The sequence below is a fragment of the Diprion similis genome, chromosome 6 (assembly GCF_021155765.1).
Source record: "Diprion similis isolate iyDipSimi1 chromosome 6, iyDipSimi1.1, whole genome shotgun sequence".
NCBI lineage: Eukaryota > Metazoa > Arthropoda > Insecta > Hymenoptera > Diprionidae > Diprion > Diprion similis.
The window spans coordinates 3724733-3750959 of record NC_060110.1 but is presented as its reverse complement, the minus strand read 5'-3'; the positions used below and the strand labels follow the sequence as shown (position 1 = coordinate 3750959).

The window sequence follows — 26227 nt, the reverse complement described above, 5'->3', positions numbered from 1 at the left end:
AACGCAGAAACTCGTCGAGACGAAGATACTAAAAAACCTTCTTACCCTTTTGAAATTGTACTGTAATTTGTCAGATTTTTACTTTCTCGCGCCAAACTTAAGAAATAAAATTTATTGCCTCTTACCAAGATAACGGGACATCTGAAACAATATTAATAGATTCCAGCGTAAGTCTTTCGCATATGCAGAAAAGAAAGAGAGAGAGAGAGAGAGAGAGAGAGAGAGAAAGAGAGAAAACAATAATGAACAAATCTAATTTCATACTTTTTTTATACTACAAATGCGAATTGATTATTTGATACAATTAATACATATTATTTACAACAATTGTACTGAAGGAGATCAATGACTTTAATCTATTTTGATGAAACGCTTATTAAAACACTTTCTAAAGTATTTTTGTGGACATGAAAAATCTACAATATTATGCCTCTACTACCTGCTCAGAATACAGGCATACTTGTTACATGTGTTAGTAGAATTGTAAATAAACCGATAATGACAAAAAGCAAAGAACACACGTAATATGTTAATGAAACTTTTATAGCGATTATATGCTGTAACGTCCAATGATATTTCACTTCGTACGTGAGCTACAAACTCGAAAAAAATATAAACGATGTTCATATAAAGACAAAGTATTAACTTTATTGTATAAATTTGTTGTTAGATAAAAAAAAAAATAATAATAAATAATTACAGAAATTCCTGCAACGAATTAAAAACGTTCAAGACCACAGAAAATAACAATTTGCGATAGCAAAACATTGAAACAATTTGGTCAGCTGTGAATTGTAAAAAAAAAATTTTAAAAAAAATCTAATCCATACATTATAACAATCGCGATATTGATACTTGTCAGCTTTCTCGCAAGCGCTATCACCCGCCGCTTTTCACTATATATACACGCGAGCAGCACGCCTCTAACGGAGTTCCCTCAAGCCTCACCGCGGAGCCACAAGCGAGTCCTCAGTGACTCACGCACTGCTCTGAGGAAGGTCCTCGGATTCCTGGCAGAAAGTGTCGTAACGTCAAGTTGCTAGCCTCCGTCGTCTATCCGGTCAAGGAAAGGAAGCTATTCGGCTGATCCTCGGATTGGGGCGCGAGAGTATTGGTCACAGTACAGCTATGTGGGGATAGCACGCGTGCGCCACGCGCCTGCGTGCACAACTTAACGAGGCCTATTCCGAGGAAACTCCTTTTTTCCCGCGCAGATGCGAGATGAACAAGACATTCTACGCTCGGTGCTGTGCGTAAAAACAGAGAGGAAATGATGTAACAAATCCCATATGGGACATGGTTTATAAGACCTAATGGTTTGGAATAAAAGAAAAAAAAAAAAAAAAAAAACACACAAATTCGACTGCTTACCCAGTTACGCTTCACTTATCAAAGTTTTTCGCGCACAATACCGCGACCGACTCACGTACGATCCCCATATATAAATGCCTATGGTGCTTAGCTTTACATATAAGCAATCCACTGTAACCGTAGAAGTATAATATAGCGTTCTAGTTAGAGCTCAAGTAGCGTGCCAAAAGACACTTCAGTTGCGAACTTCTGTGTTCGATTCGTTAATTTATTTATGTTTATATTGCGAATCTGCGAGAAAAGCTCTGTATGGGTTTCCATAAAATATCCATTACGATTTTCCAATAACTTCAAAATTAATAAAAACTTTGGAATAAATCGAAAAACAACAGCCGATTAATAGATCACTGTAACACCTTTTGCATTTACATATCACGATAAAACTTGTGATAATTATTTTTTATGGGTTTTTCTCGTACGATCGTAATAATATTATAGCTACGTATTTGATTTCAACCCAGAATGCCATAATCATATATACAATTAGCACCTATATTTTGCATGAATTACTGTGTAAGTATTTACATGTACCAAAGAATGAATAGTTTTCTTTGCTGTATGTGTAAATGCACATCGTTTGTAACATTACATACACAAGATATGTGCTTGCTTGTGAAACGTTTTGGTAAAAATATTTTTACAACTTACACTTAATACAAAAAAAAAGATGTATGTACGTATGATTTATACGTTGATTATTTAGATTAATAGTGTACACAGACTGCACTTAATTTTAACTAATATCATTTAGTTTATTGTATCCCATGTATCTACTGTCGTGATATGAATTAGATATGTGAAAACTGGCTAATCGGTGACGATGTAAATGTGTAAATAAATGTTTAACTGTCAGCTATAAATCGTTAATCGCTTTATACTTTGAAACTTTTCTACTTGAGTGGGATTCTAATCAGCGACACTTTCAAAAAATCAAGATTTTGAACGATTCATCTTTCGCTATTTTATTTTCACATGTTTGAAATTTCGATATATCGATATTGACCCTCCCAAGTTTTGATCCCCACCCTTCTACTTGCATGAATTATTTGTCATATGTACCTAAAAACCCCCAAAAACAACCTTGACGGACACTGATTAATCATTGAGGAACGTTACAATGTCAATTATCGTAAAAAGATATGGAATTTCGTTCGATAATGGCGTTGAAACGAATATTATTATCAATTATACGTGAATCAGGGTACGAAAAATGTTATTAGTTGCATAAAGTATCTGTTCGAAAATTAATAAAGAACAAAATTAACAAATAAAATTTCTTCGTGAGATTGGAATAAATCGGATGTAAATGTAGTTTCTTCAACTACACATATATTCACTTTGAATATATAAATGCCGAAATGGTTTATTCAAAAATACTATAATCCGTTAGTGAAAAAAAAAAAAGGATTCCTCTTTGCAGTTAAGAAAAGACTCGATCTGCCAATATAAAACACACAAATTACTTACCTGAAGCGTTTTGCAGACTCGAGCAAGATCACTTGTCAGAGCTTCAATTTTCTCAGTATTGGGTATTGAAACTACCGAGGCTGCATTTTTTTAGACTTGGCCGATAAATCGACTTAGATTATTGAATAAGTGTCAAACGGAAAATTAAAAATTGATAACGTAAAACAAAATTAACTCGGATATCTGAGCTTTTATACTTTTAGAATAACAATTCCACAAAAATCGTACAAACTAAGTAAAAATAAAATAAAAACATAGTACAAAAAGAAAATTAACTCAATCAGAAATTTACGTTTTACGTCGAATGCTTATTTTGTTCAGACGGCGTGATTCTAATTAACTGAAATTTCAGATATTTAGCGCAAAGATTTCTTACTTCATTTTACCTTTAAAATCTTTTGATTCAAAATCCCTGAGCGTGAATTTTGTAACTCCGAAACTGATATTTTCCGCCGACTTTGATCCTCGTGTGAACCGACTTATCACTTCGGTTGTTAGCAGTCAACTGATCTCTGATCTCTCGCGCTCCGATTTTCGGTTCGATCACTTTAATTGCCGGTGGCGCCACCTGCGCCCGAAACAAATTTGTCGCGCGTTCATCTCATTTTGATAACGTTCCTACCGAAAATTGTGATGTATCAAATCATATAATGTTTTTGAAAGAATTAACTATGTAATTTATTACATGATTTATTATTTAAATTCGATAAAGTATATAAGAAATAACATAATAATTTTATTTTTATATATTTTATCCAATTTAAATAATAAATCATGCAATAAATTACACGCTGAATTCTTTCAAAACATTATATGTGATTTGACACATTAAGATTTTTAGTAAAGGTACGTATATGAGTTTCGAATGCGTTTGGTTCCGATAGTTTGTAATCGACAATTTTTGTCAATTTTGGTGAAAATTGTCAATTACCAATTATTGGAACAATCACGTGGGAACTTATCGGATTGCAATTTCCATGCTAACTTTTCTTCTCTACTCTCCTCTAATGGATGTGTAATTTTTTCAGATTTTTCACATTTCTTACCATCCAAGCATTCTGATTGGTTCACCAAAATTTGTAAACCAATCAGAATCTTTGGATGATTTTCCATTGCCAACGAAGCCAGCGAAACGTGCTGCACACTTTTTCACTCCAAAGTGATGAAATCGTTTCAAACTCCAGGGAATTATAGTTTTTGCAGTTGACTGTACTTGTATGGTCACTAAAAGAAAGTTCGGAAAATTGACGGAAACGCTGAATATATGCTTGCAATTAATTCTCACCCGCTTTGAGGTTATGTTACGATTAACGATAGTGACAGCCGAATACCGTATTTTTTATATTTTAACATCGGTATTCCGGAATTTTCTGTATATCCATTAAAAAACCATAATAACCTAAAGTTTAAAACAATTTCATTACTGAGTATAAAAAAAAAGTGCAAAATACAAATTGCTAAGAAGAAAATTCTAATATTAATAAATGAGAAACTATTTAAAAACAAATGAGAATAAAATATTGATATTTAATTCAATTTAATTAAAAATATAGAAATACGGTTACACCTGAAGGTTTATCCCAAAAAAGCAGACAGCAAATTTGGTAACGTTCGTGAGTCTTGAAGGAAAAACGCATTCCTTAGAAAAGAATCATAAAATTACTTCATGGAGAATAAATGGAAAGATATTAAAATAAATAGTGCAGATTATATATTATCCGTTTCCCATAGCAAAAATGTATGGAAAATATTATTATCCAATCTCGTTGAAGTATGGATGGAAACTATAACGAAAGATGTTGCTTTACTACGATGTCAGGTGCGCCATTGTTATTTTCATATATATATATAATCAACTCACATCTATAAAATCCTATCATTGTACAAGGATCTACCGTATCTTTAATTTCTAGTTAATGTTTTCACAATAGCCTAAACATTATAAAATAATAATTAAATAAGTACTTATTACGTAAGATTTAAAATCATCTAATTGATTTTTCAGTCGTTGAATTTGATGCTGGATTCAGAGTCGTTTGACATTAAAGAAACTCTTGACACCATGCTGAACGATATACCCAAATACGCAGTCGACGTATCCGTAGACGAGATCAAACTTGTAACTTGCATAGATGATGTTCCATTCAAATTTGATGTAAAATTGACGAAAGGAAATTCTCAGCAGTTTTGGAATGAAATTACAAAACCGTTGTGTCAATCTGTGATGGAATTACAACGTAAACACAATATTGTTGTAGATTTGATTAAAAGAAAAGATGAAGAGCTTGCGGAGTATAAATTGAGCGGCGCTCAATTAATTAGAAGTAAGTATCTGTACTTATTTTAAATGTACTAGAAGTTTCGATTCATCAAGCTCAAGTGTAAATTCACACTCAGACGATTGTGTTTGTAGATTGGCAGACTATTGTTTAAAACGCAGCCAATCCCATAGGTTTAATTGATAAAAACTTCAGGTATATTATTTTGTCTACTCAAATTTCTGTTCTGGACAGTATATATCCAATCGAAATAAAATTCGACAAAAGAGAACTCAGGCCATAACGCATATCTGAATGATATTCAGGCTGATGCCGATCTAAGGACGTAGAAATTGTTCTATTAATAGTTGGTGAATTGATATATATATATATATATATATATATATATATACATATAATTTTCAATTATAAATGTTCTTTACGATTTTAGAAAATATTGAAACACCGCCATACAGTGTGGATATATTTGAGAATAAGATTTCTGTACATAAAACACAATCAAATGAATGCTTAGAAGCATTTAAATCCATGATGAACGTTCATAATGAATTGGAAAAATGTGATTCTTCATTGAATGATAGTCACAACTCTTCGCAACAAGAGCCAAGGTAAACAGAATTAGGTTGATAACTGATAGTTGTATTGTGGTTTTACAAATATTCTTATTTGTTAACTGGCATATATAAATTAGTTTTCAAAATTGGATGAAATCTCTTAAACGTTCGACAGAAACCTATCATAGCTATAGAATTTTATAACATGAAATCTACTGCATAGATGGTATTAATTTCAGCAGTACGAATTCTGTTCAACCTAACATCAAGACAGAAGTTGAAAGCATGGAAATACCTGAACAAAATGTCGATGAACCAAGACCAAGCAGTTCCAGAACTAATATGCGAATCAGAAAGGATTGGCAAAAACGACCTATGACAAATGGTGTAGTAAACATCTCGCTGGCTTCTGTTAAAAAACCAAGTAAAAAATCTGCAATCGTTAAGAAAACGCCAAATATTCATGACTTTATTGCTTAGTCGTTATACGTTTTTGAAGAAGCGCGAACGGTATTTTGTTCTTTGATAAAAAAAAATTATTAGTCGTTCACTAAATTTTGTAAATATTATTCAAGTTCCACGATGGAAGAAATATGCGCTAGTATTTATACAATCTTTACACTGAATAGTGTACATCTTAGGAATTATACATTTGTAAATAAATAAGTGTTACTAGTTATTTAAGTATTCAAATTGTGACTGCTGTCAGTATTGTATGGCTGAAGATTCGGTCGATCAAGTAAACCTAACGAGTGAGTGAAACTGATCGTGAGTTACGACGTTAAATATCAAGGGCGGTTCATTTTTTATTGCTAGCTAAAATTACCCGACTTTATCCTCATCGATAGCTGTAGATCGTGTTTTATTTACTTCTTATAAACTTACCGTGTTGGCCCGAATATAAGTCGACACCCAATTTTTGAATGCTGATTCAGGACGTTCTTTTTTAATTCCGAATATAAGTCGAATTTCAGAATACTTTAGCTTTTGCTTCATTTTACGCGAATCGCGTACATTTTTCTCCGGTATACCGTACTTCAACGGATCTCGGCGATTGTCGGTGTTTTCGGCTTCGCGCACAACTATTAGTTTAAAGTTCGCATCGTAACTGTGACGAACGTTTTTGTGCACTTGATTTGTCTTTAAAACCCTTCACTCCATTCTATTTTCACTCCAAACATTCATTTTCTCAATTATTGCATGCACGAAACATCTGATAAACAATTTGCTTCTTCCAACTTCAGACTGATGCTTAGAAAAAATTGAACTTCGAATATTCGATTCTCGAGATTAGGCGCGCACGCGCAGTGCACGAATATTGCGTTGCGAGAATACTACAATTATCGGTCGATAACGGAATTTCCAGTTGATAATGCAAATCCCCTAAAAAGTCCCGAATATAAGTCGATTACGGTTTTTAAGGGTAAAGTCGCTTACCAAAAACCTCGACTTATATTCGGGCTAACACGGTATTAACGCAACTCATAGTGGTGGAATAGGGTTTTGAACTTCCAACAATTCCATTTCAGCTTTGCTAAAATACAGAGCTGGATATTTACATTTTATTTTCCCAGAATGTATGTGATTGTTTTCTTGACTCACCTCATTACTCAATAGCGCTATTTAATTATTTCTCGTTCAGCATGTGACGTTGGCAATGATCACTGTTAATTTACACGAATTGTACTATCGTAATACATTAAATAACCTTTTAAAGTTTAGTCAATATGTACACAATAAAGATTTATACCGCATCAAATAAAGACGTTAAATTTTTTCAATTTATTTGTCAATGTGTAGTCGTAGTACGTTCAACACCACACCTCACATTAGAGTCGTCCTTATTTAGGGTGTTGACGAATTTTTGCCGCCCACCCTCCAAATCAAATTCAAATAATTCGAAAACAATTGCCTCAAAGATAGTTTTTCCCATGTTATTTCCAACTGTTCATTTTTTATAACCGAATAATATGATCCATAGATAACTAAGTTTTTGCTTTTCGAGTATATTATCTTGATTGTTGATGAGGTAATTAAACATTGTAATCAGAAATATAAATTTAAACAATAAATAATTGGATCGTGAGAAGATACTAGATATTACAAACATAAATATATGTTTTCTCAATGCAGAAAACAACACAAGTCCATGCAATACATGGAAAAGTGTACTTGTTTATTTTTGATCCATTCAGACACCGAGTTATACTACAAAGTGATTAACTGAAAGGTTACGAACATATGTTTATTATTATACAATCATTGCTAATAGTACAAATGCTGAAAAAATCGCAGAATGGATCACTGACCACTATTTTAAGCAAAACAAAACCAATATCCCTTTGAGGCTGACGAAAACTAAGCGACATTGCGTGTAAATTGTTATAGAATTCGCGTTAAGTGCTATCAATCAAGTACAGTATCTACTCAGTTTTGCCACAAAGTGGTGTGTTATCTGATATCTTATGTAATATTACTTTTGGGAAAGAAAATATGGCGCTGAGACATCTATCGGCAAAAAAATTCATGTTCATCAGCCTTGGCCATATTTAATTTTATTAAACTTTTTTCATTGTATTTTTTGCAGTATATCGAATCCGTGTGAAAAAACTATAGCCTCACAGCTTGCACTCAGAGTTGTCTGCACTTTTTATTCGCAAAATTAATCTAAAACCATCTGCTGATAGCCTACTTACAATTCTCGATGCCGTGCTGCTGCTTCGCCACGCCACAAGGGTGTATAACTTGAATTTAGATAGGCGAGAGGAATTGAAGATTGGGATTTATTTTAACTCAATAATCATCTATAGACAGCATATTTTTGAGTGAAAATCTAGAAAATTAAAATTTATCGACAGGTGGACGTTCTCCGAAGTATTGTACGCGTTTAATTTGTCATCCTTGAATCAACGCAACGTTGCAAAAATATTATGTTCACGTGTGAAGAATATTTGTATTTCAATGAGTTGCTTCACAGCGGGGTAGTTCTTACAAAGAGAAGTAAAGTCGTTAAAATGAAAATGAAGTCACTAATACCAAGTTGTAATTCTATTTACGTGAATCGGCTAGGCAGTATTAGTTAATTAAGATTTGCTGGAATCTCACATGTGAATTAATCCATTCATAACTTTACTTAATTACACATTTTTTATAACCTCATAGATATCACAGTTTTATGCATATAATTGATTGATAAAAAGAATAGTTAAATTCTAGAAATTCGTAATAAATGAACAATTTCCAGCAGTTGTTACTCCCGGCGAACAAAATATTTAACTGCGTTGATTCAATTCCACGAGACGTGCTATCAGTAATAAAGATCCAAGTAGACGTGAATTGAACAAATGCATCTTGTTTTAGATTGAATAAGATGTACTTTAGTTATTTAGATCGAGCAAATACAATTACTTGTTGTTTTTTTTTTTTTTTTTTTTTAAGTATTTTTGATTAATAAAGTATACTCATGTGACCATGTAATTTATTCTTAAAATTTTACGGTTTACTTGTTTTGAGAAGCAACATAATATCTTAACAATATAATAGATCGTACTAAAATGAATACATTTTTAGTAGAAATTATGTTTAGACTTATTAATAAAATTCTCGTGACGCAAATCAGTATAAATTGTACTATTCAGAAATTTAACGAAGATTATCATTAGCAAATCTCATTACCTGAGTCCATCTCTTGCAACACATGGGATGCACTGAATGATTATAATTCTGTAACTATAACTTACGATCATCATCTCCACAAATAAAATTTTACCAGGGCACTTTTAATTCTTGTAGAGCTTGACGTATCTAGCCCTAAAAAATTATCACCAGTCTCTTCCCAGAGGGATATGTCAGTGGCAGTATGTAGTATTGATAGCAAATGAAAAGTACGATATCCAGAAAATGCTTTATACAGTTTACATCTTCTTGAAAGTTTAAGCTAAAACAATATCATTCAAATTCATGCAAACCACTTTGCTTGCTTCGCTACTTTATACCGTCTCTCAATAATTCCTTAAAAGTTTTCGAAAAAATTTAATACAATATTTCACGTAGTATCTTCATCAGCTCAAGCATGTTATGTCCAATTTTACTGTAACAACTTACCTGTCATAACTAGCCATGTTTTTTCCTATGGTTGTGACATAACTGATGAGTAATATCTATTACCGGAGACCACTAGTGTTTACATTGCTTGCTAGTATTCATCAACGGGCTTTAATACTCAAATTGAGCTTTACTTCACTCACAGATTTAACACCAACGTGATTACTAGTGCGCTACTAGATTTTGCTAAAATTGCAACGGATTTCAAAAAATTTCATTGGATATCAGAAATTTTATGGGATTTCAACGGATTATTTCACGAGGTTACAGATGCTTTATAAGATTTCACGAGTAGTTCATACCGGATTACGAAAATGCAGGTCAACCCCTCGTTCATGGGTAATAGATACGATATTATATTTTTATAAAACAGCTTTGAGGATGGGCCTCTGCGCAGTTCAGATAAGAGCATAAGCAATTGACATGGTAGTGTTTTGCCTTGAATATAACTGATCAAGGTTTCGTTTATTTAAATTCAAATTTAAAATTGCACAATTGATAAACCCTGCAGTAAAATTAATATTGGTCAGGGCACTCCAGAGTGCGTAAAATTGGACTATGGCGAAAAGCGTTAAAATACAACGTGAGATGTAACAAATGGTAACAAATTTTTATAAAATGCTCTTAAATTTTCTCCAAAGACCAGCTCAAGAGAAGAAAATTTTTCCTATGGGGCGGAGATAATATTACGATCCAGCGTTTTAACGAAAACAATAGGTATAAAGAAATTGTAATTTTACAGTAAATACTTTCTAGTCTAGATCGATTAGCTTTGGTGCTTGTTATGCAATGGTTTCTACGGAATTGGGCGATTCCTGTTAAGAGATCATATCGTGTCGACGATAAATTGTGCGTTTAGAGAAGCAACATATGTACTTGAATAAAAATTTCTTAAACCGAAATGTGTTTTTAAACAAGACACCCGCCCCAATTCATAATTAATTAACCTTAACGAGCTACAAACGCTTAGCACATGGGATAGTCATATATCAAAGAGTTTATACAAATTGCTGTAAGTTACAAATATACAAAAGCAACAATAATACATTATTTCGCGATAATACAAAGCCTGTCAGAAATCGATTATCTTTGTACCGATTCATGAACGGTTAATTAGATTTAGCTCACTTCAAGCAATTGATTGAATAATTTCTTTTACATACACATATGCTGCAATACATGTATATTGTTATGGAAATTTTTTTGTAATTCCACTATAGTTGTTCTCATCCCATTCACGTAATTTTCACAAATAATTTTTTTAGGTATCTTATATGCGCCATTTATGATATTTACTCCGTGTATACAAAGCAGCTTATTTTATGTCGCTTTAATATTTTTCTTCGTTAATAGGCACAATGAAGGCTTTTTTGTTTCTGCCAGCAAAAACGAAGATTATCAATTATATTTACCGTCGACTTGCTCTCACAAGGAGAGTGTCAAAGTCACCTCCAAATCCGGGATTCTGGTGAAAATCTTCAAAGGGTTGTTTCTTTGGCTCAAAATATAGACCTTCTGGTCTGTAGTTCCATCCAATGTGCCGTTAAAATTGATCAAATTAAAATTCTGCTGAATGAAATGCTGCAATAAACAAAATCTGTCGTACATCATTGTACTTAAATATGAGTTTTCATTAAATTCTAATGTAAATCATGGATATATTATTATCTCAGACCCAATGGATGAATGGAACTAAACGTCAGAAGTGCTTTTTTGGGCTAAGGAATCCATGATCCGGAGGTCTGATCCTCTCCTTGTGAGTGTCAGGCCAAACGCCTACATACATACAAATCAACTGATTCCTAACCACGAGGCCTTTACCTGAATCACAATAACGGATCAATCTTACATCTCATTATCAGTTACTATTCAGGAATAGACATATACGAATAGACGGTTAAAAAAAAAAAAATTGGTTGAATTTTGGGAATTTGTATCTCGATAAGTAATTGCTCGATTCGATTGGGGTTTGTCTTATTCGAAAGCATGTATGTGCGTCAATCTTCATTTCCGCATTCGTTTTTATTGGAATTAATTTATAAGAAACGTTTTCAGACATGTTTTCAGGTGCCCAATGCACGCTTTTATCATAAACGGCTCAAACGGAGTCACTTCGAATTCAGAGACAGTATTCTTGTTTGTCCGCTATGCGACGATTCCACGTTCATTTTATTATCATCTTAGTATTTGGTAATTAGATAAAGAAATGGTAAATTCTTGACGAAAAATTAAGCCTCAAACGGTGACTATTTTTTCTAGAAAATAATCGTTTCATGGCAAATTTTTAACGAATTTAAAGTAAATCAGTTGAACTGTTTTTGAAATTCATTCCAATGAAAGAAATATGGAAATAAATACTGTGTCTACATATTTTTGAACAAAACAAGCCCCAATTGAATTGAATAATTGATTGGTGAGATAATATTTTAGAATATATATTATAGAAAACAATTTTTGGTCCATCTTCATGTACGTAGTTTTGACTCACTATTGTAACAAAAAAAAAAAAAAAAAAAAAAAAAAAACCCAATAGCAGCACGAAAATGGTATTTGAAATTTATTTTAAACCGTTTAAACTTGAAAGCATTATTTTCATGCGTCCGAAAGCAGTTAGAGTTCTTCTATAAGTTTTTCAAAATATCTAAGAATTGACGTACAGCATGGAAAGTTTATCAATTTTACTTTAAACTAAAATCATAATATTGACAACGAGATGAAGGTTTCTTCTGTCACGGTTTTACGTTTTCTATACCTGCAGGCGATTATTATCTAATAATAATAAATGTGGAAACATGTGGTTGAATCTCCAACGCAAATGTCCTATAAAGCCGTTGCATTTTTGCGTACAATAGATGTACGGTTATAAGGAATATGTAGACCTTAATATAGTAGCTCTATACGTCCTTAATTTATCTTTTGAATCCTTCGATGTCTACAGAATTTAAAAGCACGTTAACTTGTAATGTTTCATTTTTTCCGTTTCATAAATCAACTAATCTTGCATTTTGTGCCCCATTAACTGCTTTTATATACGTACATAATGACATATTTTCAACTACTTTAATATCAAATGAACCTAAAGCTTGACAAATCCTGTAACTAACATATTTTCCTCGTAAGAGTAGCACTTATACTCCAATACTGTTATCGCATTTTTTTTTCATACTTATATACAGACGAAATAATTTGGTCTAAAGTTTTCCGGTCGGTAAGTCAATTTTTTTGCAAAATTTTTCACGCGAACGTATTCAGAGATCCTCAGATTCCTTAGAAAGTGATTTGTTGTATTAAAATTTTAATAATATCATAAGTAACGTTGAGTTACACGATACAGAAGAACTTGCTAAACAATTAAGATAAGAAAAATATTCCGACTTTACAAAATCGTTCAAGATTGTCAAATGTTCTGTTTTGTGTGCGAGCGTTTCGAGGTCAGCTTCACAGTGGAATAATTTTCTATCCTGTTTCTCTTAATATGTACTTTGAAAATCTTCGATTCACACAAATCAATGTTTCATCGTTTTAAGAATTGATAAAAAAAAATCCTCAGTATTCTTTACTCCGTAACAAACATTATGAAATTGTATAAAAGATGAAATTACTTTATACCAAATTTTTTACCGTACTTCTGAAAATTCTTATTCAAAATCAGTTCCAATTTCACTGTCTTCACAATCATATTTTTCTCACAAAGTCGAGGACATTTAAAGCCTTTTTTTCAAATATTTCACAAACTAATGAAGTAAAATGAACAACTTATTCTGTCACGGATTTATAATCATTGAAATAATCGAAATAACGAATGAAATTTTTCAGAATTTTTGAAGAATATCTCAATAAGCAGAACTGCCAATAAATATCAAGCTGACAAGTTAATCGCGGATTAAAAATATACAAAAACACAATCAGAGTCGTTTTCTAATAAAACATTTAAATTGACACACTTACCAAAAGATTCGAGAAAAAAATGATCTCCTCTCTACTCAGCCAACGTTAAAAAAAAAAAAAACATATGAATACTATGTACGTATATAAAATTCCGTAAGTGTTTGTTTTTTTTTTTTTTCTTTTTCTCGTTTTTCTATAAGTCTTAAAAATTAGGAATGAACGAACGTTCCTAAGATTAAGACCTTAATACTTTGAATACTTCAATACTTTTTATATCATTTAAATATCATAATATCGCTGAGCTTTGCATTATAAAACCATACCACTTTTTTCAAGGAGCCTCATATAGCTGTCACTAAAGACCCAGCAGTCAGATAATATCAAGCCCCAGGCTAACACGTGCAACGCCAGGCATCGCCTTGCTGCGACGGTGACTGAGCTGTTATCACTGCATTTGATCCTTCCCTTTCCGAAGCTTCGAATAGGCTTGCCTTTGACAAAGAAACATTTTCATATGTTATTACAAGTCGCCATGTATCATTAAACAAAGCAACAACCAAAACTTATCTTAAACTTGAACTTAAAATTTTTTAAATAGAGAATCTAATTGGAACTTGGCATGAGATTTTTTTTTTTATTAGATATGAAGCGAAGAAAGCAAGATGTGTACTGCAAAAAAAAATTTTTAATAAAAAAAAAAAAAAAAAATACGGAACTAGATGGTGTAGAATTCAGTATATATATGACTTACTCGACGACCCCGTTGTTCTCGTATTCTCCTTGCTAGAGTTAAGAACGCTTCTTCGATGTTTATATTTTCTTTGCAGGAAACCTCGAAAAACGGCATATCGAAATTTTCAGCAATTTTATTTCCTCTGACAGCATCAACTGCTCTGTGAGTTGTCGCGTCACATTTATTAGCTGCCAATACTTTTACTACGTCTGGCGAGGCATTCTGCAAAAAGAAAAATACTTGTCATTAGGGTATTTTAAGTTTAATTTACTTAAAATACTTTCGTACTGCTAACGCCATTTTATTTATCACGCCACCAACTACAAACACTTCTACGAATTCTGCTAGCTATTTAGAAATGATTTTTTCGATAGATTGTGTCAAAAGTATGGATTTAAATTTACAGATCTGCATCCGACAAGCTTGTAACGTTTTCTATATTCTTTTTGATACCTGGAATGTCATGCTCAACTCATAGAATGACTTGTTTCAAAATGGTTTTTTGCAATATATTTAAGGACCGCTTTCTAACGCCACGAGAGGAAATTCTAATTGTCTAAATTATATATAACGTCTAGCAAAGTCTGTTATCCATATTAGAATTTTACTGATCCGCAGGCAATGTATTTTTTTCGCTTGAGCAAAGTGCAGAAATTGAAAAACATTGTATCGATTTTCAATTCGTATAATTAATGTACACACAAGAAGGGTAAAAAGGTCGTGCAATTTCACAAAGACAGATCTCCCAGCAAAAAATAATAATAATTAGAAATCTTACCTAGCGTTTGTTGAATTATTTTCCGAAAATAAATTCGAACGAAAAAGTAAAATGATAATGATGGTATCTCACAATATGTAAGAAATATTGCCAACAGTTACAATATTTTATGTACGTACATATGTACAATTATTAAATCACTGCAACTCAAGTAAAGTTAAAAATTGAAATGAGTTCTAGAAAAAATTTATATAGTAGATACAGGTCAGACACAATCATAAAAAATTTTGGTGATTACACCCAGGCAACACGGCACCAAAATTGACGCTAAAAAATGACAGTATTTTTTGATGATTAGAATAACCGTCGAATTGCCGTGTTATCTAGTATGACCTGTTAGAAGCTTATTGCAAAGCTTACTTTCTACCAGTAGAATGTAGTAAATCATTCTCTGTACAAGAAAACTCATAAAGAATCGAGAAAACTAATTGACATTAATAAATTATTACGACGCGGTGGTTTATATGACGACTAATAGTAATTTTTTCTTCAATGTTATTTACCTCTTGGATATTACGAAGCCAATACGAAAGATGATTGAAACTTTCCATGCTAGTAACGTCGTACATCAAAAGAATGCCCATCGCTCCACGGTAATAGGCCGTCGTAAGAGTTCTGAACCTTTCTTGGCCAGCGGTGTCCCTGAAAGACAAAACGTGAGTCAGCCTCAAATCTGATTGAGATGGCACTAGAGATAACGCCTAAAGGTTCTTGTCATAATTAGTCACTTTCTGATCAACCTGCTCTCCCAAGAATTACATATACATATATGTTTGGAGAATTTTCAATCAAAATGAAAACGCTGTAATATTTTGGTCTGCGATTTTTGATTCACAGTTTTTTCGGTGTTGTATTTCAAGATCTGCATCTATATTCAGAAGCATTTTGTTTTTTTTTTTTTTTTTTTTTTTTTTAAGAAAATTTTCGAAAGTTCACCATCTCCACAAATAGGAAAACTTGGATATTATTTTTCCATTACTTTATAAACTAACTCATTTACTGGAAGGAGCGCGAACTGTGTGATCAAAAAAGTACTTTTTTTGTCTCATAAAATTGTTCTCAACTTCGTATTGCCTCATCCGTTCTATAGTAATTCGTATAATACTTTTTATCAACATCGTATAAATTCTGTCGAAGTGCTTCAAATTTTTCGAATTTTCATTTGTTTCGTTAAAAATATACGTTAGACGTTATGGGACATGGTTATATTGATTTGATACCCCATCATTCGCATGTAAATCCATATTAATTTATTTTTCATCCTGCCATTTTCGAGATCATTGCAAGCGTTATTATAAATTTGAAATTTGGATTTTCTTTTGACAGATCAACATTTTCCTAAAAACCCGTTTTTTATACCAAAGGTTTGAAAACATCAACATTCATTGAAATTAGGAAAAGTCGTTTTCGATCGAAACCAATACTTTTCATATATCATCATTTAGGTAATGAAAAGTAAACATTTACTCATCGCCATAAAATGTGATGATTGAAATGTGCTTTGAAATGAAAAAACCCAATTTTAAGCGTCAACAGATTATAAGTTACTTCAAAACTAAACATTAAAATTGCATTTCACAGTACAAAACTAAAATCGAAAGTGTATACCTGAGTACATATTATACTTTTTTAAGAATTTTCAACTGTAATTTTTGTTTCATGTACAGGGTGAGTCGCTTCAAGTTTCGAAAATTGGAGGGCTTAGTAGACGCGAAGGTACATCCCTTCAGCCAACAATCAACGGTCAGAACAATTGCGTCAGACTGTGATCGTGACCGGAAAAGGATACTAAATTTCTTATTACAGGAAAAAAATATCAACAGCGACTAATCCGGCTAGTATTTACTATTGATAGATTTCAGAATAAACGTTTCGAGGATCCCTGAGCTAATCACAAGAGCTTGCGATCAGACACATCGAAGTGAAGTAGGGAAACTAACTTTGATTATCAATTGTACAGCTGGTATCGCTTCGTGAAACCACACTTTCACCCCGTCGATTGGTTAAAGGGATGTGCCTTCGCGTTTACTAAGCCCCTCCCATTCTTGATACTCGAAGGGACTCACCCTGTACAACTTCTATTGGGTTCAAGTATACAATACAAGTCACACACAAAGTTAACCCCGATTTGAATTATTTAAAACAACAGGTTACAAAATATAGAGACTCTCTAAAGTTTTCAAATCAATAAGATGAAATATTTCAACGGTTGGATTGAGTATCAATTTTAATAATACCGAGCACATAATCTCTGGAGTTAATATTTTTATTCTGATAAACAGACTGGGTGGAATCGATGAGTTCGTTAATACTGCAAGTGAGTTAACGTCAATAAATATTAATATTTAGTAAGATGTTATAGTTAATATCAATCGAATAAAATTTAATGTTATTTTTGCCTCAGTTGACGTAGAACAAAAATTACTTACCATATTTGGAGTTTAATCGGAGTACCATCTAAATTGATAATTTTTTGTTTGAAGTCGATACCTACAAAAAAAAATGTTCATTTTCAGATGTACGGTTGATAGAAATATAGAATAGTTATATATTGAGTCTCGGAACTGCTAGTTTATTTTCATTGGCTATTTATGAGTCGTATCATTGCAGTTCCGATAAAATTTAACGCTAATAAAAATTTCCTTCATTAGGTTTAAACCCGAAAAAAATATTCGCTAGTTAGACGCAACATCTTTTCTAAACTATGAAAATAAATATTTCTTATTACGTGCTTTTCACCCGCAAAAATTTTGTAAAAAACATCAAAATTATAGTAACAACACGAAGACCCTGAGTTCTTTTGTTCTCAACTATTATTATTTAAGGTACTGTGTATAAATTGCATATATGATTATGAGATACTTTTTTTCCCTTAGTATCCAAGGTCAATGATAAAAATACATTCATAGATGAACGAAATCGTCAACACGAAACGTCACATCTATCGATATTTTTTATAACTGACCTTATGGGTACGAAGAAAAAAATCTCTCATGTGAATCAAGAAGGTCGATTAAGTTGTCTACATATATGATTATAGCAGACGAGAACAAAAAGGGACGGAAGATCCTACGATTGACAGGATTTGCAAACTGTTTATAAGATACGACTCTTGCGTTTGTAGCCTACGCAGAATATTTTATTGACTAAGAAAACTTTGTATAAGCTGTCGTAAAGAGATATTGCAAATAATAATACTTATGAAATAAATCGTACGTAATGCCTCAACAGTGAAACTATATAGAGTATATAATGTAGAACACGATTTCAGGAGTATCATTCAGGTCAATATTTACTAAACGTTGCCACTTAAAAGAAGGTTAACAAGAAATTATTAACGAAAAAACACACTACCATGAATTGAGTACTGATAAGAAATGATATTTTTATTCAATTTCAAAATGGCGTTGTTTAAGAAGATCCCAACGTATTTCCCGACAGACAGCCAGGCGCCTCGAATCTATACATTACAAACATTGACCCGTCAAAGTCTGTAAGTGTACCTAGAAAAGCAAATTTCTATCTCAGAGTAAAAATCGGAACTACAATGCATACCGAACGACAGACATAGACTGAGAAAGTGATTCGTCAAAACATGTGACAAAACAACAGCCCGTGAAATAAAAATTAAAATCGAAAAGCACCAACACTGTATAACGCACAATTTGAACTGCAGAACTATAATGTTTAGACGAAGTACACTAGAAAGACTCACCTATGGTTGATATGTAAGTGTCATAGTATCGCTCGTCGCAATAGCGATGAACTATGCAAGTTTTGCCAACGTTCGAATCTCCTAAAACGAGCACCTTGTAGGTAGCCGCAAAGTCTAGCGCCATATTTACTTTTTAAAAATCGAAAATACGCTCGCTGTTTCTTTGTCGGGATGGGAGCGACGGTCCTTCGTTGCCGCTCGTCGACGGAGGCTATTCGCTCCACGTCTTTTCAGAAGCGATGAATCGATCGGGACCTGCGCTCAACCCGACTTGTAAGGCTTTCCTCACACCGTTCGACTTCCAGCTTATAAATTCAGCGAACTTTCCTGAAACTGGAGGGAGGTTGTACATACATCGCATTGGTTATAGTGTGCGGCACTCTATTTATCTTCCAGAATAATTATCGGTGGCTGAAAAATATTATCGTGCAGGGTAAGGGGTGAATGTCTTATGGAATTCTTGACTAATGAATATAGAGGCGCCAAGAAGAACATTTTTATTGTTTCGCGTGGTCCAACGTTCGACGTATCACTAAAATCTTATCCTAGCTTGTCAGCCAGGAATTTTATTCGCCGTGATTGCCCTAATATAGGACCATAACAGCGTGCAAATTTTGCGGAAAATATGTTCCAACAAGCAATTTAATTTCATGTTGAACGGTGAAGCATCCCAACTATCAAAATCAGGCGCAACAATGCTAACTAGACGTTAGGTTCTTCTAGATACTTCCGTATTGTTTGCTTTGGATTTTGATTCACTCGAGCATTTCTATAATCACACTTATATTGACGATTGCTGATCAAATCATGGTATTGTAAGGACGACGTTTGTTTTATGCGTCACAAAGTCAGAGATAAACTTGGTATGAATTATAATCTATTTATTTCATGTCGCGTGAGTTCGTTTAAATTTTAATGATGCGAAGTTAATTGAAGTCATGCAGTCAAGAATGATGATACGGAATATCGCGAAGCGTTTCATATTTAGGAAAAAGTACTCAACCAACACCAATCTTGGTAGTGTTGCAGTGTGATGGGAGCTTGCAAGCGTTTTCTCACGAGATTTTCTACATAATATTTTCCTCACAATTAAAGAAAGCCTTGAATTGAGTTTAACTTATATGCCTCTAGGAATGAGCGGTGTTGACAAACTTCCGCCTCAACGTAAGTTTAATGTCATACTGTTCTTGCTTAAAAACGGCATTATTTTATTTGAAAATTGATCGAGAACTCTCAAAACTGTATAAGCGCCTCTGGAGACTTGCTTAAGAACTACAGTTACCAACATTTGCGAATAAATTGCGGACCTATCCATAATAATCGGAATATTCCTGTTATTTAACATAAATAATTCATTATTTATTAATTTTAAGGTTATTACTAGCGAGTAGATAGACATTGAAATTATTGTCAGAAAAATGTATAATCATAACGAGCAATAATTTGAATGGTTAATGAACGGTGTTACGATTGATTCTGTCACTATTTTGATAGTTGAATGTCCAAAAACCCACAAGTCACATTTTCTTATAGGTTCTCGCTCAAAGAGGAAGAATACAGCTATTTAGGTGGCATGCCCGTAAACCGCCTGTTTTTTTGGCAAGGATAAAGATTTTAGGACGAGCTGAAGGCGAGCCGGAAGCGACTACTGAAATTATCCGAGTCAAAAAACGGTTTACGGCCATGCCACGTACAATATTTTTTACGGTATGGGCGTTGAAAAGCAAAACGAAGGGTGAGGTTATGTCGCGATTTGTTCGACGAAGCTACTTTATTCGACAGTTTGGGATGCGCACTTCGAACTGCGCGTCAAAACTGCGGAATAAAGACTTTATTCCGCAACTTTGTTCGCTGCCGTATAAAGCGTTACTTTACGGAACGAAAACTGCCACAAAAAGTGGACTTTTCAATGCCCATGCCGTAAAAAAGTTATTTCGACCACAGCAAAATCTTTGATTTTCCTAATTTTCTTTAGACCTTCAGGTTTCGAGAACCGAGACTATCTATCATTCAATTGCTTTCAAACAAAATGCCCGACGCCTCGTAACATGAACTACGAACACTAGAGGACGATCGAATGCTTGGATATTAGAAAAACGAATCGATTGAACTACCGGGAGGTTTATACAATTCGGCACACTTTTCAGTGGCGAGAAAGCTGATGACAGCAACGGCCATCTAGTGGCTGTCTGTAGTATCTCCGCTTATGTCATCATAGATATTCATGGACATGCGATGAATATCATCATCAGCTTTGATCAAACCATGTTTAATGTGGACTTCTGTGGATGTTTTCTAGAGATCCACCATGAACATGGATTTTCCATGTGGTGTTAAGTCTGGATGGGCCTCTGGGCATATAGCATATAAAATACCATTCGAAAATGTGCATATTTTTTTAATTGACCATCTGACAAATGTTACTTGGCAATTTAAATCTGTTGTAGTGGAAGTTTTTTTCATAATTCTGTTCATGTAGTCTGAATTGAGAAAAATATATAGATAATTCAACAAAAATTACAAATTAATGATGTCATATCGTTGATGTTAAATAATTCAATCATAAGGAATATCGAAACATTTTAATATTGAGGATCCAAAAAAAATCGTATTACTTTTCTGATGCAATATAAAAATATGACCAATTTCTTGAGGAAGAATGGATTTGAATAAAACTAACGCTGAAGTTTTCCTATTCATTAAAAAAACATTTCAGTGTTGGTTTCATTCAAATCCATGAAGCGCGTCAAAAAATCACCCCATTATCGACCCCCATGTTTGAGGGGCGTTTTCATCCCTTCAAACCGTTATTCCGCAGATAAAAAAAATACGTGTCTCTTGGTTTTTAATGTTCTCCAACATACATAAGTTTCAACGAAATCAGAAAGGGATGACAAACTGATGTTCCTTGTAAGATCTGTATAATAAACGTAACAAATTTGCATCAATCAATAATTACTTTATGGCTTAGCGTTAACGAGGTATCACAGGTGAGGTATATTGATCAAAGAAGAACATGAGGAATATCGTTGCAAAGTTCATTTCATTATTAACCAAAATTTTTTTTATTTAAAAATTATTTTTTTTGTACAATAAACTACACGTGAGAATTAATAACTTATTAAGATACTTGTTGTACAAGAACTACCGAAGTTAAATATTCATTATTGCATTTCACATTTTTGATATGACTATTATCATTTCATGATAGTAATACTACACAGAAGGTCATTTCAAAATTGAAAATTAAATATGGAAATCTCTGAAAGGCAGTAATTATCTAAATGGTTACTAGTAATCGGTTACGTTCAGGACTACAAACGGTGTACCTATATCTAAAATTGTACCATCAAAACAGGTCCTGCAGTAATTTTACGTAAACCATGAGGTTTTATTAAAAACTGAAATTTCAGTGCACCTACTCTATTTTTTCTAAGGAACCGAATGACAAATACTCTTTTATCAAATAACTATCGTCTACTAGATTTTTTTCGACTGTTCTAGTTTTATTGTATCGAACGGATTAGTGTGCGTTATTTGTGACAATCTGCTACTGATACATTCAAGCATCTATCCATAAATATTATGCTTCAGTTCTCGACAGGACATCGAATTCACAAACATCCGTTAATCGTTTAACGAATTCACTAAACAGTGAAGCAGTGAAGTTCGTTACTGTAATAAGTGTTTAAAGTACAATTGAATGTGAAATTGTGAAAATTCATCAGCCTAACGTGATACTAAAAAACGGGTCGTTCGTGTTATTGTGAAAATAAATTAATATTCGTATACTTTTGTGTGTTTTGCAAGATAACAAATAGTTGGGTTTTAGATTTCGATTACACTTTAGCTTATAGTCCAATACTTCGAGAAAGCAGTTGTAATTTTTGGTAACAAATTTCTAATTCTATCAACTAACTAAAATATAACAATAATAATTTCTATAAAATATATGAAATATAAACAATTCAATTGCACAGCTTCCTGTACGTTATTCCAAAGTGTATAAAAACAACTCTAACATATTCAATATTTAAATCTTATACGTATACAAATCATAACTATTTTTCCTCAACAATAATAGATACAAATTATTGAGATTATTATTATACACAGAGGCACTTTCAAAATTCTCATAACCATCTTGTACTGGGAAGAAAATCTTTTTTGTTACTGTCACACCACATCACACATAAAATTCACACGAGGTATACAAGTTTTATTGTTTAAATCAACTGCCTGAGATACTTGATGTCGATTCTCAAGAGTCGTATAGTCTCTTCTCACTTATAATATACCATCCGGATGTGCGTAAACATCTACTATAATGCGGCTATTATATCAATCTCTCATTTCTAAACAATCCACCTATCAAGTATTTTCACCTCTGAAATTGATAGGTACGTGCAGAAAATTCATATAAAAAGTTAGCCGCCTATAAATACTTGTGTAACGTTTTGACTTGAAACTTTGCATATATGTACACCTCAGAAAATGGATTCTGGTCGATTCAAGGCCACCCGTGTCGTCTGCAACCATACATTCAACTTGAACTGCAGTTGACACGGGTTGACTTGAATCGGTCACAATTCTCCTCGGGAGGTGTACAATGTGTATATACACTTGTGAATCCTAAGCTACTAGTAGCTACCAGTTGGCGATACTTCTGATACCATTTAATGGATGTAAGAGTTAATTTATTCGATGAAATTTCCTGGAAAATAAGATATTTGATGTAGAAATGAAAAGTTGACTAACAAAATATGATTTTAACGAAGAACGAAATTTTTTATATTGATACTATTTATGATACGATTCTGTGCGATTTATTTTCGATTTTGATTTCAAATCTAGGCCCAAATTGCGAATTTTTAATCCTCGGCTGCAGAAAAACTTGATTGAAATTTGTTTGAAAATTGCATAAAATACAGAACTGCACGAATACTGCAAACTAAAGAGTTAATTGAAAACTTCTACTGGTGTAAAGTCTTGTACTACTGGATTTTAAAAAATGTCTGAACAGTCAGTTTTTTCAGTAAGTATCGTTTCTTTTCTTCCTAATCTTACTAATTATCCGTAGGACCAGTGATTTTTTCGAGTATTGTCGTTGGAACGAAATCACACTCCCAATAAAGCAAAAGTTCGAAATATCTTTCGTTTGTTTCTGTACATGAGGATACATGTTCGAAAAATTATTGCATGCAGAACAAAAGAAAGATATTGAGATTCGTTTCGTTGACGGATCAGATTGACCCCGAAAGTCAAATTCGTGTATAAAATCCTATATGCTTTTCTGCACTACCTTATATATAAGTACCTAATAATTTCATCTTCTTCACAAATATTATAATCAATGCATCATATAAAAAATTGAAATTTCTTTTTAACTCACTATTAGTTACATTTCATGATCTGCAATTGAATGATATTTTTGTCGACATTGTAAGTTTTCCAAATATGCAAAAGAAAAAAAAAACAAAAACACGTTAGGACGTTCAAGTTGGTAACGTTAATCTATCGAAACATTACCATAAAAACAACGACATTTCACAACTTTAAAATTGGCTTATAGGTTTACATATGCAAACTACAATAAATTGATCTTACTAAGCTCTTATTTGTGAATATCTCTGGTTGGAATCATTCTAAAATTGCGCAATAGTGATATGCAAAAATGTTTCGGTATGTTAACGTCACAGCGTCGTAAGATATTAAAATATAAAAAAACGAAAATTGAACAGAGCATCTGAAGCTGATGAAGTTAAATCTGATTCAACGAACTCCATGTGACCCAGATGAAAGCGTAGCAATCAGATTGAAATCACATTATTCCACTATTTTTTTTTACCGAAAAATTCATATAGTTTGTCTGATTTTATTGACAAATACATCGACTTTCCACCAATCGGAGGCCTTATTGAAAGTTGTGCTTGAAAGAATGACTTGAGCTAGAGAGTGGGGGACAGCAAGAGAGTATGGTAGCTAAGTTTATTAGTAAATGAATGCCCTAAAAATTGTCTGAAAGATATTCTATTTAGAGTTCGTCGGATAGCAAAAAATTTTTTTTTCTGAATTTATGGTTTAACAAGAAATACGTTATTGTTAATCACAATTTGACTCATTGTTAGAGGAGAATTAGTGGAAAATCTATTTACGGATAAAATCAGCTATTGCTCATTAGGAACAGACACATAATATGGATTTTTCAGGTAAAAAAATAGTAGAATAATGAAATTCTTATGACTTAGTTAAAATAATGAGGTGTTTATAGTTTACTTTCAGTGTTTTAACATTTTCTCCTCTATCGTGGGATTTTTTACAGTTGAATGTAACTAGAATAGCTTCCGTGACACTATTTACTATTTACTGCTTTGCTTTAAAAAGTTTTAGTTCAAATACTTTTTCAACCTGACTATTCACGCCATACTTCTTTAAGAGGATACTAAGACTCAATGTTTACCGACCGCGGTAAATGCAATTTATTTTTACTATTATCAAAATCTATGCATCACCGTTTTAAAAATGCCGCAGTTAGCGCAATTCTACACCTAATGCCAAATACAAGGTCAAAAAATGTATTCCTGTATTCAATTACCATTTACTTTAGAAATACATTTCGTAGCCTTTTTTTTTTTGTGTATGAAAGAGAAATATTTTTTGATATTTTTGTTCAACATGGCATGTAGAATTGCACTGACCGTAGCATTTTCACACAATATGGTATCCATTTTTTATCGGAAAAAAAATTCCCTGACTTTTCCTGACCAATTGTCTAATTTTCCTTGACTAAATTTCTTATTCCCTTCATTAGTGCTATGAATCCCCAATTAAAATACCCCCGATTCTTCACTTCATTTCAATGCAAATTCACTAGGAAATTTAACGATCTTTTTATTTAAGGCTCTGATGAATATTTATCATTCGCTCCCGAAATCAGCTCCAAATAATTTAAAAACAATTCTCAGCTTTTTGTCAGATTCTTATCTCAACTTTAACCTCTCCCACTAAGACAGAGGATTTCCCCATTCAAAATACACATGTTTCGACCACATTCTCAGTATATATTTGATTGTATGAGTAATAATTTTCAAAAAAAATCTCTAACTGCGAGATTTAAATAGGCATTGGTGCTGCTGTCTGATAAAAAATTCATATTACCATTTCAGACAATTTAGAAGAATTGCGCACCCTCTAAATCTGACTTAGGTTTTTCATTTAGTGGGTATGCAATTCGTCTAGAATACCTGGTAGGATTAGGTGGTTTGTTTTCAATAGTAGCACCAATTTGAAATAAAATAAAATAAGATAAGCAGAAATTTTTCAGAATATTTGTACTCT

General features: G+C 32.8%; 2 protein-coding genes across 3 annotated transcripts; one reads left to right on the top strand and one right to left on the bottom strand.

The window, feature by feature from the left end:
• Positions 1-4421: 4421 nt before the first annotated feature.
• On the top strand, positions 4422-7151 carry LOC124406834. 2 transcript variants are annotated; one of them, XM_046882463.1, is made up of 4 exons: positions 4422-4657; positions 4844-5162; positions 5548-5725; positions 5914-7151. In XM_046882463.1, exons 1-4 carry the CDS (start codon positions 4505-4507, stop codon positions 6149-6151), a joined length of 888 nt encoding a protein of 295 aa, XP_046738419.1. In that variant the 5' UTR covers positions 4422-4504; the 3' UTR covers positions 6152-7151. The 2 variants fall into 2 exon arrangements, with proteins under 2 accessions (XP_046738419.1, XP_046738418.1); XM_046882462.1 differs by having other exon boundaries at positions 5911-7150.
• Positions 7152-13850: 6699 nt separating this feature from the next.
• Positions 13851-19165, bottom strand: LOC124406966 (ras-related protein Rab-8A). The gene is made up of 5 exons (XM_046882713.1): positions 18890-19165; positions 17604-17664; positions 15678-15816; positions 14415-14618; positions 13851-14154 (listed from the first exon to the last, which is right to left on the bottom strand). Exons 1-5 carry the CDS (start codon positions 19011-19013, stop codon positions 14056-14058), a joined length of 627 nt encoding a protein of 208 aa, XP_046738669.1. The 5' UTR covers positions 19014-19165; the 3' UTR covers positions 13851-14055.
• Between the last annotated feature and the right edge of the window lie 7062 nt (positions 19166-26227).